At 38.4% G+C, this 16648-nt stretch overlaps 1 protein-coding gene across 4 annotated transcripts in view; it reads left to right on the forward strand.

Moving 5' to 3' along the window:
• The first annotated feature begins 1731 nt into the window (after positions 1-1731).
• ANO5 (anoctamin 5) overlaps positions 1732-16648 on the forward strand; it is a 62041-nt gene continuing 47124 nt past the window's right edge. For all 4 annotated transcript variants that reach the window (XM_063437913.1, XM_063437914.1, XM_063437915.1 and 1 more), the window contains exon 1: positions 1732-1892. In XM_063437913.1, coding sequence (XP_063293983.1) covers positions 1832-1892 — 61 coding nt within the window. In that variant the 5' untranslated portion in view covers positions 1732-1831. The remainder of the gene's footprint in view (positions 1893-16648) is intronic.

Consider the following 16648-nt stretch of genomic DNA (forward strand, 5'->3'; position numbering starts at 1 on the left):
AAACTCCCATAGGAGGTGGGAGGACACAAAAAGACACAGAGGGGCTGTGGACGGGGCAAAAGAGAGACTGGAGCTTGGGAGAGAGACACCCAGAGGGGCTGTAGGGACACAGAGAGACACAAGGGGTTGGGGCAGGGGCAAAAGAGGCCAAGAGAGGCTTTAACTAAACCCATTAGATTTTAATTGTGTCGACTAAAGTTCAAATTACTAAAAACTAAAATGGATTTTTTTTACTGAGCAATGTATTATACTGTGTTACCGTGTTATTATATAGTGCGTTATAGTGCATTCTAGTATAGTGCTTTACAGTGTTTTATATAGTGTGTTACATTGTACTATAGTATAGTGCGTTACAGTGCATTATAGTATAGTCCCTTACAGTGTTATTATATAGTGTTACAGTGTACTCTAATATAGTGTTACAGTGTATTATATAGTATGTTACAGTGTATTACAGCATACAGTGTTACAGTGTATTATAGTATTGTGTATTACAGTGTATAATAGTACAGTATGTTACAGTGTATTACAGCATATAGTGTTACTGTGTATTATCATATTGTGTGTTACAGTGTATTATAGTACAGTATGTTACAGTGTATTACATCATATAGTGTTACAGTGTATTATAGTATAGTGTGTTACACAGTGTATTATAATATAGTGTGTACAGTGTATTATAGTGCAGTATGTTACAGTGTATTACAGTATAGTGTGTTACAATATTATAGTATAGTGTGTTACACAGTGTATTATAGTATAGTGTGTTACATAATGTATTATAATATAGTGTGTTACAGTGTATCATAGTGTGTTACATAGTATATTATAGTATATAATGTGTTACGCAGAGTATTACAGTACAGTATGTTACAATGTATTATAGTATAGTGCAGGTATAGGCAACCTTCGGCACTCCAGATGTTTTGGACTACACCTCCCTTGATGCTTTGCCAGCATTAAGGGTGTAAGAGCATTATAGGGGGTGTAGTCCACAACATCTGGAGTGCCAAAGGTTGCCGTGTTACACAGAGTATTACAGTACAGTGTGTTACAGTGAATTACAGTATAGTCTATTACAGTATTATAATATAGTGTGTTACATAATGTATTATAATATAGTGTGTTACAGTGTATTATAGTGTGGTACATAGTGTATTATAGTATATAATTTGTTACACAGAGTATTACAATATAGTGTGTTACAGTGTATTTTAGTATAGAGTATTATTACAGTATTATAATATAGTGTGTTACATAATGTATTATAATATAGTGTGTTACAGTGTATTATAGTGTGGTACATAGTGTATTATAGTATATAATTTGTTACACAGAGTATTACAATATAGTGTGTTACAGTGTATTTTAGTATAGAGTATTATTACAGTATTATAATATAGTGTGTTACACTGAGTATTACAGTATAGTGTGTTACAGTATATTATAGTACGGTGTGTTACAGCATTATACTGTGTTTATTACAATGTATTAATTAGCACTATGTGTTATATTCCAATTAATTGTGTGTGTGTGTGTGTGTGTGTGTGTGTGTGTGTGTGTGTGTTTATTATATTACAATGGATCCATTAGTTCAGTGTGTGTGTTATATTTCAATGTATCCAATAGTATCATGCAGACAGGGAGCTGGAGGGGGGAGAAGGTCTAGGAGGGCTGTAGAAGATCTGGGAGGGGTAGAAGGTGGAGGAGGGCTAGAAGAAGGGGTGGGAGGAGTGGGAGGAGGTAGAGCTCAGCTGAGCACACATCTCCCGGTGTCTCCGGCCTTTTCTCCCCAATCTCCGGCTCTGGGTAAGTGGGACCCGCTGGGAACATGAGCCGCTCGGGCCAGATGGAGCACGAGACCCTCATAGAGATGTCAGCGACCACTGACGGTAAGTACTGGGAGCCACAGGGATCTTTGGGGGGTTAGCATGGGGGAGGGTGTCAGGGTCAAACTGAGCATCTGGCAACACAGGGGCTGGGGTAAATAATATGGGGATCAGGGGAGGAGGGGTAACATTATAGGGGTGTCAGGGGAGGAGAGGTAACATTATGGGGGGAGGTTGCCCCTGGGGGGCAGCAGGGAAGCTGATGAGTTTGGTTGATTGGGAATAAAGTGTGAACTGTCCCTCTGGATAAAGAGCTATTTCGGTAATACACAGCGTGATGTGAACAGACATGTGGGTGGGCATAGTAGGGGTTATTGGGAGATGAAGCCCTCCATGTGTTGGGGTGACTCAGTGACTCTGGAATTTGTGTGTTTTGGGGTGACTCAGTGCTTTGGAAGTCTCAGCTCTACCTCATACTCCCTACTCCCCCACTCAGAGGGATATTCCCCTACTGACAGGCACCCCACCCCCAGGAATCCCCCATAGATTACCCAGCATACTGTATAGAAAGTATTAACCCTTAACATCCTCTAACCATTCCCTATACCCTTACTGTACACAAATTCGGTTTTAACATTAGACAATACATTTGTCAATGACTGGACTAACTATCTTACATGTTAACCCAATTTGTTTCTTGGTTTTAGTGTATGGTCACCCCCTCCCCCCTTCCCCCATTTAGAGCTGTCTAAATCTCCCTCGAGCTGTCCGTAGATTCTTACTCTTAATTGTATCTGTTATTACTTTGGAATGACATACAATGCGTTTCTATGTAACCCCCTGCTTTTGTCTTCATAAATATTATTATTATTATTATTATTATTATTGTTATAACAAGCCTTGAATAACTGGAATGCAACACTCATTATGAGCAGCCAGCCTACAGTAATGTAGTTTTTAAATTCATTCCCCAAGGCCCGTGACATCTACAGGCCCCTCCAGGTGGATTAGCAATAGACGTGAACCTGTTTGCATTAGGTGGGCTGATGGTGATAAGAGTTAAAGTTATAGACTGTAAGCTAGTTTAAACAGGGCCCTCTTCAACCTATCGTTCCTGTAAGTTTTCTTGTAATTGTCCTATTTATAATTAAATCTGTTGGCGCTATATAAATGGCAATAATAATAATAATAATAATAATAATAGCATTGAGAAATAGCCGAAAGGCAGTAGCTCTGTATCCATGATTTAATAAATGCCATATTATTTTCCTGCAAATTATTCTTGAAATGAAAGTTGTTTCAGTAGGTAGCCCTGTCTGTTGCTATGAGCTTATTTTCTATTGTCTGACTGAGGATTCTGAGCAGAATTGGACAATCTTTTGTTTTGATGAAAAGCCACAGAATAAAATAAATATTGACACTTTTGTAGCAATTATTTATTTTAATTTATTTTCTGGATAAGTGCTCTCTCTGTCTGGGAAGGGGGTAAGCTGTAATCATTTGAAAGGTACATCTTCAGCTGTTGTTAAACTACAAGTACCATGATGCTCTGCTAGTTTCACAGATGGCAAGTAGTTCATCAACTGCTGGGGATTTTCTGTTGGTCAGCCTAGCTCAGGATAAATAGTTTGGGATATAGTGAATTGAAAACTGAATTACAAAACAAACGCAATTTGGAAAAATTCTCAAAATTGTCTTTAGTCACAGATTTGCTTTCATAGCCAAAATGTTGTATTTGTGGTGGGGATGTTGTTTGTTTTAAAGAAATGTTAGGTTGCCAAGTACCTTTTAGATATAGCCCCCCCCCCCCCCCCCGTAAAACAAAAACTCTGATAAAACCACTGGTTTTCCAGACCAGTTTCTGCCCAGCAAGCCCTCCTTGTCTTCTGAGGTAATCGTAATGGATGGTCTCTGGTCCGATCCAATCTAATAGGGGACCTACTAGACACATGCTCAACAGTCACCAAGCACCGCCAATTGGATGGTTCTCTGAAATGCAATGCTATAAAGAATAAAAAGGACAGTCTATGAAACCGAACCATTCAGTAAGATGAAGTGGTTATGGTGCTTAGAGTTTCCCTTTAATTCTCTACAGTTTCAAGACTATAAGCAAACTGCAATCCGAATAGTGACGTTTTATTTTTCATATCAGGTACTTTAGGCTAAATTTTGTCAATTTGAATTATAATTCATTGTTATCTGAAATGTAGTCCGTAACCCTGGGTGTATTTTTAGAAATAGAAGTGATGACAGAAAATTCCCAAGCTTTGCCCCATGATAACTTTGGGCTCTGTTTATTCCCATTGTACAGAGCTGTGGAATTTGCTGGCTATATATATATATATATATATATATATATATATATATATATATATATATATATATATATATATATATATATATATATATATATATATATATATATATATATATATATATATATATATATATATATATATATATATATATATATATAAACATTGTAAGGAATGATACAATGTTAAATCTTGACTTCTAATATAATCTATGCAACATTTTTGACCTGCTTGCAGATATAGACATCTGTCTGGGAGGGGAGTTTGCCAATAAACATTACATAAATAGAATCGCATACTACGCCTTAGTGAAGGCCGTAGGCCAGTGATGGCTAACCTTCACACCATAAATTATTTCTGGACTACAATTCCTTTGATGCTCAGCTTGCTTTTAGAGTCTAAAAACTAGTAGTCCAGAAACTATTTATGGTGTAAAGGTTAGCCATCACTGCCCTAGGCCTTGCCATTTTGGACTAATACACGTCATTTCTTATGGTATTATCACTGGGTATAAAAGTGACAATTGGTGTTATTCGCTAAACTTGAAACTGTAGAGAACTGGCAGGGAAATAGTTTTTTTAGGACAAAATATCCAAATAGGGACAATTCTTCACCTGTTTATTTAGCTTCCCACAATTTACAGTTTTTTGTAAAACCCACCCAATTTGGTACAAATAAAACGCTCTGCTACACCATAGGCCTTATTTACTAAACAGTGTGGTTGTGCTGAACTGGCAATTGAAATTAATTGTGGCTCAGCTCTGCTACGTCAGCTTAAATATGGCAATTCAGTTGTCAGGTCGCAGTTTACTGAATCATATGTTAAACCTGAGAAACACTGTACAGAGAACATGTGGTTAGCGGTTCCCTGGGCAACTTAAAAATAACATTGTGTCACTTCCCTGTTCTGGTATCACTAGGGATGATCTGGGCTCTGCAAGTCCACATGGTCAGAAAGATTTTGGCTAGGCAGAAAAGGATGTGACTAAGGGTCAGAAAAGTTGAGGATTATAAGCTAGTTGTGTTGTGGAATATTGCTAAGTGAATTTCCAAATATAGTTTAAAAATATCTGTGTTAGGGTGCAAATACCAATCTGCAACGCACTACGTTCCCAAGCTCTGCTATTCCGAAATCTGAAGATTTTTTTTTTTTTTTTTTTTTTTTAACCAAACAGGAAATTGTGTTGAATTGCAATCAAGGTCAAGCTAATGCATGTGTTTTAAAGAAACAGAATTATCTGATTTTTAATCAATATTAATAGAAATTAAACTTTCTGATTTACTGTGGGTATTTTTTATTTTATATATATATTTTTTTTTTTTTTTTAACATTGCTGAAAAAGTTGTCTGAGCAGGGCCATCTTCTTTATGTGGATGTTATTTTGTTTAATTACTTGCTGTTTAACTTCCTGATTGGAAAAAATCACAACGTGCTGTGGAATATGGTGATTCTGTTTACTTTATACTGGCATACCTCCCAAGTGTACCTATTTCGGAAGGACAGTCCCTATTTTGGGCCCAAATTCCTCTGTCCCTATTTTCTAGGAGTTTCATATTGTTGTTGTGTCTGAGTTTATATCAGAGCTCCACAGCAATAATACTCGCAGTAGTATGTCTTTAAATTACAATAAATGTTTTACATAGTTACATAGCTAAAAAGACACGTGTCCATCAAATTCTGTTTTTGCTGTTGATCCAAAAGAAGTCCCCCCCCCCCCCCCCCCAAAAAAAAACCCAGTTAGAAGCTTCCAATTTTGCAACAAACTCGGAATTAAATAAATCCTTCTTGACCCCAGTATGGCAGTCACATCTCACCATAGGATCAAGAAACTATTACCCCACATATTAACCCCTTAAGGACACATGACGTGTGTGTGACATGTCATGATTCCCTTTTATTCCAGAAGTTTGGTCCTTAAGGGGTTAAAAATGATATCCCTGAATATTGCAAGTTTAGAAATCAGTCTGTGTAAATAAGATACATTGTTCTTGGTTTTTAATTTTCATTTTAGCTGTATAAATTAGTAATTCACATTTAGCAGAACAGCCCTGTCCCTGGCCTCACACCCTTAAAATCGAAGTGTCCCTCTTTGTCTGTATGAAATGTTGAGAGGTGTGTATTGGTGATAATAATCTTATAAATATTAGAAAAACTGATTTGTGAAGATTTGAGGAATCCTTTGTTACAGCCTAGATTCAAAGGGAAGTAATTAACCTTTCTCTTAGATTATATTGCTGCACCTGGGTGGTCTTTTTGTCTATTTCTACAAAATATTAGACAAAACCTATAAAGCATACTGTGTGTGTCACCCAGAGCTGCAGGTCTCTGCTGTCACTTGTGTTTGTGTCCTCTGGGTAGCAGGGCCGGATAAGGGTTCCACACCCAACATACAAGTCTCTCTCTCTGTGGAAATTCTGTAATTGTAGGTATTTGAGGCCTCGGGGTAAATGCAGACATTACCGTGTGTCACTGGCTAACATACTGGTGACACTGCACCATTACTTAAACACGTTTTTTTACAGTTGTATTGATTTAGTGCTGGCAGGTGTAAATATTTTGGGCTGTTCGTTTCTTGAACTTCCATATACTCCTCCTGCTATGGATAGTGGCAATTTAGTAAGACTCCAACATATTCAGGAGCGCAGTGAAATATTCTGAGTATATGAGCAGCTTTATCCTGCTGTTTGTCCAGGAGGATAACATTTGTCTCAGGAACGAGAGATCTAAACATTCCTTCTCTGGGAGATAATACTCCTTACTACATTCACTGGGCAGTCATTTAAACTGAACTGCAAAAGTGAATTTCAAATTTACTACAAAAGAAGGCTAGAATTGTGCAAGTCAGTTATGTTTCCTGCTGACCTATTTTGGCCTTAAATTTGAAAAACACTTTCTTGGTTATTCACTAATGTGTGAATTGATAAGAATTAATAAATTGATTATAATTAAATTAGTCAAAAATTATTCAATGAATCAGACTCCACATGTCAATCCTGGATGACTGATTTGCCTGGACGTAGATCAAAAGGCATTTGATTTGGGTTTAAGTTGGCCTCGATCTAACTTAATAACCATGTAATATGACAGTCTGGGCAACCTCATGATTGCAGAACTCAGGTTTATTTATTAAAAAGTGAATTGTAGTAAAGTGGTTATCTTGTGTTTGTTTTTTTGTTTTTTTATGTTTATTATGTACCACAGTGCAATTTTTAGTTAATAAATCCTTTTGACACATTTGGCCTTTTCAAGTGATCAGTACTGTAGCACTGAAATTGTTAAAAACCTGTCCCTATGTAGGAACTCGCTAAAGCACAAATTGCAAATCACTGACGAGGATAATTATTCTGTTGTACAGTGACAAACAGGAGGTTTGATTATTTCATAACTATTGCCAATTCTTCACAATTGCTGGTTTCATAATAACCATATGAATATTTGCCTTTGATAGCAAATGTAAATAAGTGAAAACAGGGAGTGACGAATAAACACAGCCAGGCTCTACCTGAATCCAAGGGTTTGTGAGATTTGATCATTTCTAAGCATTCTGTATTATTTCTCACTTATTGCTAATCACTGTAAGATGCCATGGTTAAAGGTGTTATATAAACTGTTAAACAACGAATGAAAGGATTATTCACAAAAGTGTGAATTGTGAAAAAGTGCCTTTTTTAGAAATTTGAGTTTGGCTATCATGGGCGAACATTTCAAATGTACTTTGAATTCAACCCTGTCATGCTTGGATGACTCGATAGTTGAATTGCCATTACCCAAAGGGAAAGCAAATTGGGAATTACAGAGTTGGACCTTAAACTGTGAATTATTGGGAATTGAAAGAAAATTCAAAGTTCATTTTAAATTATAGGCAAAAAAATTGCCAAATTTGGGGAGGGGCAGTTAAACTATTAGGCTGAAATTTGAAAATCCTTTTCAACTAACTTTAGTTTTCCAACAATTTACACTTTGTGAATAACTTTTTTTTATTTTGTTTGTTTTTGACTGTAATATAAAAATATGTGATTTAAATGGAATATTAGCTGTTAGACATCTGGTCTGACTTGCATTTCAACATTTAAGCTGAATTACAAATGTGATCTGTACACAAATTTATTTCACCTGGGCAACCGCGCCTCCAGGTTACTGACATCTGTAGCCATTGTTCTTCGCTCTGTTGCTTTTTTTTGTTTTGTTTTTTAACGCATGACGCCTGGCTTTCCACAAAGACCTTTTAAGACTTAATCAAACACCTTGTACGTCTGCGTTGGACTAATTCTTGCTTGTGAACTGATCTCTCCATTTCTATTTTTATACGTTGTTTTTATATCCTTTGAACTCCATGCTTACCTACCCTGAGTCTGGGAAATCTGCCTCTATCAGCCTTTCCAAGAAGTAATTTGAAAGCAAAAAATTAAATCTATATAATCACAACCACTATCAAAGTATTCTGTCGTAATCAATGCTGTAAACTGCAGCCACCGTGTCGTTACGATATTTCATGCATATTATGTTTCCATGTGGCTTACAAATGTATAGAGCAGGGGTAGGCAACCTTTTTGCAGCAATGTGCCGAAATAGGATTGTGATGTGCCGGTCCTATTATTTTAAATTGAGGTTGCCGTATTCTGCTTGTTAGTCCTACTGCAGTTGCTTTGTATCGTTGTATATGTGCGTATATGAGCTATTATATTTTATATGTTCATGAGTAGTTTATGGTATCGTGTATGATACCTATGTATGGGCACTGCTTGTGGAAATGTGTTTTGGTGTGTGTATGTGTGGGGCTGTTTGGGGTATTGCATGTGGGGTTGTGTGCATGTATGTGTATTGTTAGTGGTGTTGAGTTTGTGTGGATTGTGGGTGGGCTGTTCGTATTATTTGTATTAGGGGAGAGTTATTCTGCATTCCTGTGTAAATCTAGCAGTGTGGATGGCTTCCCTTGGGTTCCAGTGGGGACCAGGCTGACCAGGTACAGTTTAAGGACAGGAGCTGCAACAGCAGCTGCAGGTTGCTCTGCTCCAGTGCGGATCCCCATTTACAAGTACTGGAATGCCATGTGCTGTAATGTATAAATTGAGGATTGTCTCTCACCACCTTTTCGTATTGGCAGATATCTGAAGTTTCACTGGACTCCTGATAGGCCAGAGCCTGTTTGGATCTAGCAGCCTTGAGTGCCGTGCATGGCACACGTGCCATAGGTTGCTTACCCCTGGTATAGATGATTTATTTGAAGTAATCAGATTCCATTAAAGTGGAGCTGTCACTTGTGAAACTTGTGCACAACTCTAAAAATATAGGTAAGTTAGCTTACCTGTTTTCAAAGGTAGAGCACGAGAATGCTTGACAAGTCTTTCTTCAGGTGGTATGCACTAAAAGTCTAGCTTCTTTCTCTTGGCTGTGTCCTGCAGGAGAATTAAGGTCAGTGTTTTTTTTGTTTTTTGCTGGTTGTTATCTGAAACTTTTTTAAAAGGGACACTCCGGGCACCAATACAACTGTAATGCATTTGGTTTTTGGCCTCATTAATAGGCTGTATTTAAAAAATGGTTTGCATGCTCTAATTTTTACAGTTTTTGCATAAAATAAATCAATGGTTTGCAGAATACTGCACCATAAGCCTGCCTTTTTTTTAGCCCCACCCCCTCACTCCAGAAAAATACTTCCTTATCAAAAATGTATTCAATAAGACTGACATTAATGGAGCAGGAAACGATCAATGATATGCGTTTAAATAATGGAAGATTCTCTAAATACATGGCTTTTGAGAGGGGCTTTATGCAGTATATTCAAAGAACTGCTTAATGGAGATTCCTACATAGGACTTAACTGATGGTCTTTGGAGATTTCGTTACAAGTTGGGCAAAGGAATGTAGTGAGACTCGGTATGAAGAAATGTTACTCTTGAGGTAGGCTACCTTTGGCACTCCCAGATATTGAGGGCTGCATCTCCGCTAATGGCAGTTAATATTAGGCCCTGATGGCAAGTGACTGACCACAGAGAGTGGCCCTTAGTGAAAGACTCCAATCCCTCTGTCCTGCGAACACAAGCTGTCATTAACTGCTGATACCTCCGTTGTGTGATGGTAATTGCCTGCGTCTGGCAGTGATGTTTAATGGTGGACACTTCTGTTGGGAGGTGGTTAGTGACCCACACAGACTTTAGTGCTGGGATGGTTTTTGTCCTGTAACTGCAGTCAGGGTATCCCTTATCACCTGATGTGGCGACACTTGTAATTTGGGTGTAAGCAGCCAACTTCAAAGCAGACATTGAAACCTCCATATTATGAAGCTGTGTAACATGACAGAAATAGACGTGTGGTCACACTGGCATGGCCAGCATGGGGTGAATCTCCAAATATAATGTAGGAGTCTGTAATTTGGTTTTACAGCAGTCTGTCTTCAGCTTGTTCTATGTATGTACGTCTGGGGAGAGCTAGAATAATTATACACCTCTTTTTTTTTTTTTAACCCTTTAATTTCATGGAATCCTTCCAAGCCTGTGGAAATTCTACCCTCCATTTTAGAAACCACAGATAAAATATCTAGACTTGTAGAAACAAACTGTAATGTGCTGGATGACAGTAGTGGGAGCCTACTGGTATGTCTAATCTGCCCATTGTGAAATTTGACTCCTGTTGACTTGTTCAGTATAGTTTTATGTACATCTCAGATCTACTACCCCATTGGTGCCCAAAAGGTAGATCCCCAGATGTTTTAAAACTACAATTCCCATGATGCTTTGCATGCCTTCGGGATACCTTTTAGAATAGCAAAGCATCATGGAAGCTGTAGTTTTTATAAGATCTAGGGATCTATGGTTTGGGCACCCCTGTACTACCATTTCGATATCACAATTAGCCTTTACTGCTTCCACTGGAATGCTATTCCAGGTATCTACTACCCTTTCTAAAACATTTTGTCCTTACTGCTTCCTCTGGTAGGTTAATCCCCATATCTCACTACATTAATTCATCTTCCAACCTCTCTGTCAAGTCATACCATTTTGTTATTGTTTTTTCCTCCCTTCCGCTGGTTTAGTATCACACAACTGTTAACTTTGTTAACTATCTGGCGTCGGATAAAGTGTAACACTGCACAGCAAAACAAAAAGTTAAGAATTTTTTTTTTATGTTTCCATTTTTTTTTTTTAACCTATTTTCTTTTAACGTGGACTTAAAAACAACCCTCTTCCCTCGCTGCATTAAATTATTGCAGTTCAGCTCCTTATCTGGTTTCTCTGAAAACCAATTGGCTTATTGTAGAAAACCGGTCTAGATTTTTTGTGGCACAACGCTAAAGAGACCCTGCATGCACCATAACAACTTAATTAAAATGAAGCTGTTATGGCACTGGTTTAAATTTAGCGGTCAACCCGTTAATGAACTTTGAATCCACTGTTAAAATTAAAGTGTTGAATCGCGCTCCAGCTATCTCTGTCCCTGTTGTTCTGATTTTGTCCTTGGCTTGAATCAGGAATCCTCAGGCAGGGGGATTGCAGATTGTTTTAGAGTATCAGCCAATAAGTTCCTTAATGGTGTAACCCCTAAAGGTAAGCCGGTACCAGGGACCTGCTGGCACTATTACAACTTCATTCTGATAAAGTTGTTATGGTGCGCAGAGTGTATAATAGCAGTCCCAGGGAGAGCTGCTTTCTCTCATGTCATTTGGGACGGGGGAGGGGGGGAGGAGAGAGTGATGGGGGTATGATAATGCATTTTGGAAGCAAGTGTGATTGCTCCCTGGTGGCTGGTTACTGCTTTTTAATGTATTTTATTTTTCTCTCCTTTTCAATTTTTTTTATTTCAATTTTTTGTTTTCTTGCGTTTTTGGACGTACTCTTTTTTTATCTTGGTGTATAAAGTACAGAGGACAGTAGTGATAGTGAATCTGTTTGCACCATGAACCCTGTCTAAATATATCAGAAAATCGATCGCGTGACATACAAATTGTGGCAGTTTTAGGCTGTAATCTGCAATTTTATTGGGGTTTTGTGATATAGTTGGGTAATTTACCCAGGAATCCTTTTTATTACGTTATTCAGTGGGTTGGGTAGTCCAGGTGACATTATGAAGGCTGCCTGATTCTTCCTGTGTGCTAATAAAATCAGAGATCGGAATTTTCCTGATTAGATATACATAAATTCTGCTTGCTTTGCCTCTGACTTGGGAGCTATTGCGTTAGATTGTAAGCTTTCAAGGGTACAGATGTAAAAAAAAATGTATGGGAGTGATTTTATTTCGTTTTTTTCCCCATATTTATTTTTTGTTTTTCATCCTAGACATGTGGGTTTTATTTTTTACTTATTTTATTCAACCATAGCAGATTTCTCAAGCCTATTTAGTAGTTAAAAAAATAGGGTAATTCACTAACCTGGAATTGAGAATTTCAATATTTTCTCTCTTTTTTTTAATTTTTAATTTTTTTTTTAAGCGCAGTTATAATGGCGAAAATTTTTTACTACCCTTGTCACAAAACACAGTTTAGTACAAATAGACCTGAATTATCAGTGATTTTCTATTAAACAATGGTTTAAAATTTCAAAGTGATGTATAAGGCCACTGCAGGCACTATAACTGCTTTATCTGCTTGAAGTGGTTGCAGTGTCTGAAGTCCCCTGGCGCTGTCCTCCATTCAGTGTTAAACTGTTTTAAATGGTTTAATGCTAATCCAGAGTCCCCAGCAGCCCATCCACTGTGTGCAAGGATGCATTAACCTGCACAGTAGTGGGCAGCGGTGATTGGCTCAGAGTGTCTGCTGGCTGCTTTCAGCCTATCACAGCACACTGTAAGGGTATGAATTTGACTAAGGAAGTGTATAATCTCTGTTTTAGGAACACCTTCAGTAGAGGCAGGGCTGTAGGCTGCCAAGGATCCTCATTCCATAGCACTGTATAATGGGTGGACGAACAAACACGTAATTGTAACCAGAAGAGTTGGATGCAAAGAAACAGAGGGGTGGAGGGCATTGAGCTTACATCCTAGAGGGAGTGAGGTATAGTGACACAACGGGTAAGGTAGCAAACTAGGTTGCTATAATAGTATTCACTATATGACAGTTGCAGTAGAGTAATCAGGGTGCAGGGGCTAAGCTAATAACAGTTTAATTGATATGATTTCATGAAGAAGTGAGTTTTCAATGATTTTTTATTTATTTTTTTCTGAATGAATGGAGACTGGGTTCCACAGGAACGGTGCAGCCCTAGAGAATTCTTGAAGGCAAAGTGGGAGTACGAACAGAGGATAGACAAAGGTTTTCGTCAGAGCTTAGTGACTTAGACTATACTTGTGTATTAGGGAGGATAGATAGGTGGAAGTAGCATTATGTAGAGATTTGAAAGCAAGAACCAGAATTGTAAATTGAGATCTATATCCTATGGGAAGCCAATATAGGAACTGACAGAGGATGTTGGCGTGGAAGCTGGAGGTGGACAAGAAGATGAGTCTCGCCACCGCATTCATTATAGACTATAACAGGGCAAGTTGAGAGCACATAAGACCACTGAGAAGCGGATTGCAGTAGTCAAAGCATTGGGGGGTTAGCGGCATGGACCAGCACCGTAACTGTGTCTGGCGTTAAGTAATGGCGGATGCGCGCAATGTTTTTGAGATAGAAGCAACAGGATTTGGCGATCGATTGGACATGGGGGTAGAAGTCGGAGTTGAAGATAACACCCAAGCAGCCAACTTGGGAGGTAGAGCTGATGGTAATGCTGTTAACTTGCAGGGAGATAGACACGGGAGTAGCAACACTTGAGGGAGGAAAGACCATATGTTTTGTTTTGGACCTGTTGCATTTTAAGGAAGTGAGTAGCCAATCAAATGGAGATAGCAGAGAGGCAGTCAGAGACAAGAGTCAAGTGGGGCAGCGAGAGATCAGGGGAGTACAGATAGATTTGCATGTGATCCATATAGAAGTGATATTGGAAGCCAAAAGTGAGTGAGTTTACCAAGGGAGGCAGCATAGATCGAGAACATTAGGAGTACAAGGACACAGAACCTTGGGGGGACGCCAACAGAGAGTAATTGGGGAGAAGAGGCAGAGCCAAAGAAAGAACCACCGAGCATTGGGAGAGGTAGGAGAAACTCCATAAAACACAATGTATTGTATTTCATAATAGCTAAACTTTAAAATGTGCTAAACTTTAAAAAGTTACTATTTTGCATGGGTACCCCATTTATAATGTTAATATTTATAATGCAGACTTGCCTCCAGCTGATGGGTCACTAACAACACATGCCTTGATTATGTGTGTTTTTTCTTATATTCAATAAGTTAAACAGTTTAAGCAAATTATTGCACGCTGATAAACACTATAAAGCTGTTAACGTTTATAGCAGTAGAGATAACCTGTGATATCACAAGGACTTTTACTATGTTTATATAACGCAGTCAGCAGTATATAGTTATGTTAAATATTAATATAGTGTTTTCTTGTTTGATGTAGAGTGTGGTAACTGAACAGTTCCAGAGCATGATTTATTGTTGAAGAATTCTTCAACAATAAAAAAAATATATATAAATGTTTTTAAAATGGCAAAACTATAACTACTAAAAAGTATTTCACTAAAGTGTTGCATATTAGGAATTCAAAGTGAATTTTAGGCCAAATGGCTGAACTGGAGAATTTTTCTAAATTGAATATTGTGGCTTAAAAAAAAGAAATTTGACAATTCTCACTCTTGTAAATAAACCTGTGGATATATATCATGGCTGATGTCAGAAAGCATGTGATTGCATTTCATTTTTATTGGTTCATTTACAACCTTTATTCAAACATATTTTAATCTGTGAAGTGAGTCACCTAGTTTGTGGTTAATTCTTAATTTCACGTCCAGTTTGTTTACCGGGGAGCAGTGAATGTGGATGATTTTGAGTAAATTCATTGGACTGTTGTGACTGGACTGTGCTTTATGGACTCCAGGCCAGTGATAGATTATTTACGAGAGTTCTTTCAAAGGCATAGAACCAAGTGCTTCCATTAGATAACATTGTACGTTATGTTGAGGTCAGAAAGCTCTTTATCTTCTTATTATTGGGTAATGAACTGTGATCCTATCCTAGGTTTGAATCTTTCTAAAGCACTTCAGTCCAATTTCTGTAAGTCTATTCTTTCACAGAACATTATACTGGGCTACCAGAAAAGACACAGTTACAATTTATGGCTAATTAAATAATCAAACAAAAGCAGCGAATTTAGTAAATCTTTCGTATTTACTAAAAGGTATTCCCACATAGTTTTAAAAGTTATAATATAGCCATAAAATGCCAGGCAGGTCTGCATATAAAGAGATTTGCTTGAATTCTATTATGGGTTATTATACTGAATTATTTATCGTCCTCACTTCAATATAAAGCTCCTGTTCGGGACACAGAATAAGTAATTGTGCTTGTATTCCGTTTCGAATACAGTTATTTATAAAATTCAGTTGTGTAACTGTTGTTCTTTGCAAACATTGTCTCTTATTTTGCATTCTTCGTGGTGCAGTGAGAGGTCACTGGGTCCTGTTTAGCTCTTGGTATCTGTACTTGTCCAGTGAGAGGTCACTGGGTCCTGTTTAGCTCTTGGTATCTGTACTTGTGCAGTGAGAGGTCACTGGGTCCTGTTTAGCTCTTGGTATCTGTACTTGTGCAGTGAGAGGTCACTGGGTCCTGTTTAGCTCTTGGTATCTGTACTTGTCCAGTGAGAGGTCACTGGGTCCTGTTTAGCTCTTGGTATCTGTACTTGTGCAGTGAGAGGTCACTGGGTCCTGTTTAGCTCTTGGTATCTGTACCCATGCAGTGAGAGGTCACTGGGTCATGTTTAGCTCTTGGTATCTGTACTTGTCCAGTGAGAGGTCACTGGCTCCTGTTTAGCTCTTGGTATCTGTACCCGTGCAGTGAGAGGTCACTGGGTCCTGTTTAGCTCTTGGTATCTGTACTTGTCCAGTGAGAGGTCACTGGCTCCTGTTTAGCTCTTGGTATCTGTACTTGTCCAGTGAGAGGTCACTGGCTCCTGTTTAGCTCTTGGTATCTGTACCCATGCAGTGAGAGGTCACTGGGTCATGTTTAGCTCTTGGTATCTGTACTTGTCCAGTGAGAGGTCACTGGCTCCTGTTTAGCTCTTGGTATCTGTACCCGTGCAGTGAGAGGTCACTGGGTCCTGTTTAGCCCTTGGTATCTGTACTCGTGCAGTGAGAGGTCACTGGGTCCTGTTTAGCTCTTGGTATCTGTACCCGTACAGTGAGTGTTCGGATTACTGTTTGATCCAGCACGTAGAACTGTACAGCACGGATGACAAATAAGTAACGTATTACCGGTCTTTAGAATGGCCGGATTTAACGTACAAAGAATAGTCAGAAATACTAGCCGAGGTCAGGGAACACAGAAAGGGACACAGCGATGAGGAAAGCCAGGAGTCAGGATACCCGAATATAGAGAAGTAAATAAACAAAGCCAAAGTCAAAAAACAGGTAGAAAACTATAAACAGGAACGCGCTCTCGGACAACCACAAGGGAAACCACGACAGGGCAC

This window comes from Pelobates fuscus, chromosome 12, assembly GCF_036172605.1.
Source record: "Pelobates fuscus isolate aPelFus1 chromosome 12, aPelFus1.pri, whole genome shotgun sequence".
Classification (NCBI taxonomy): Eukaryota; Metazoa; Chordata; class Amphibia; order Anura; family Pelobatidae; genus Pelobates; species Pelobates fuscus.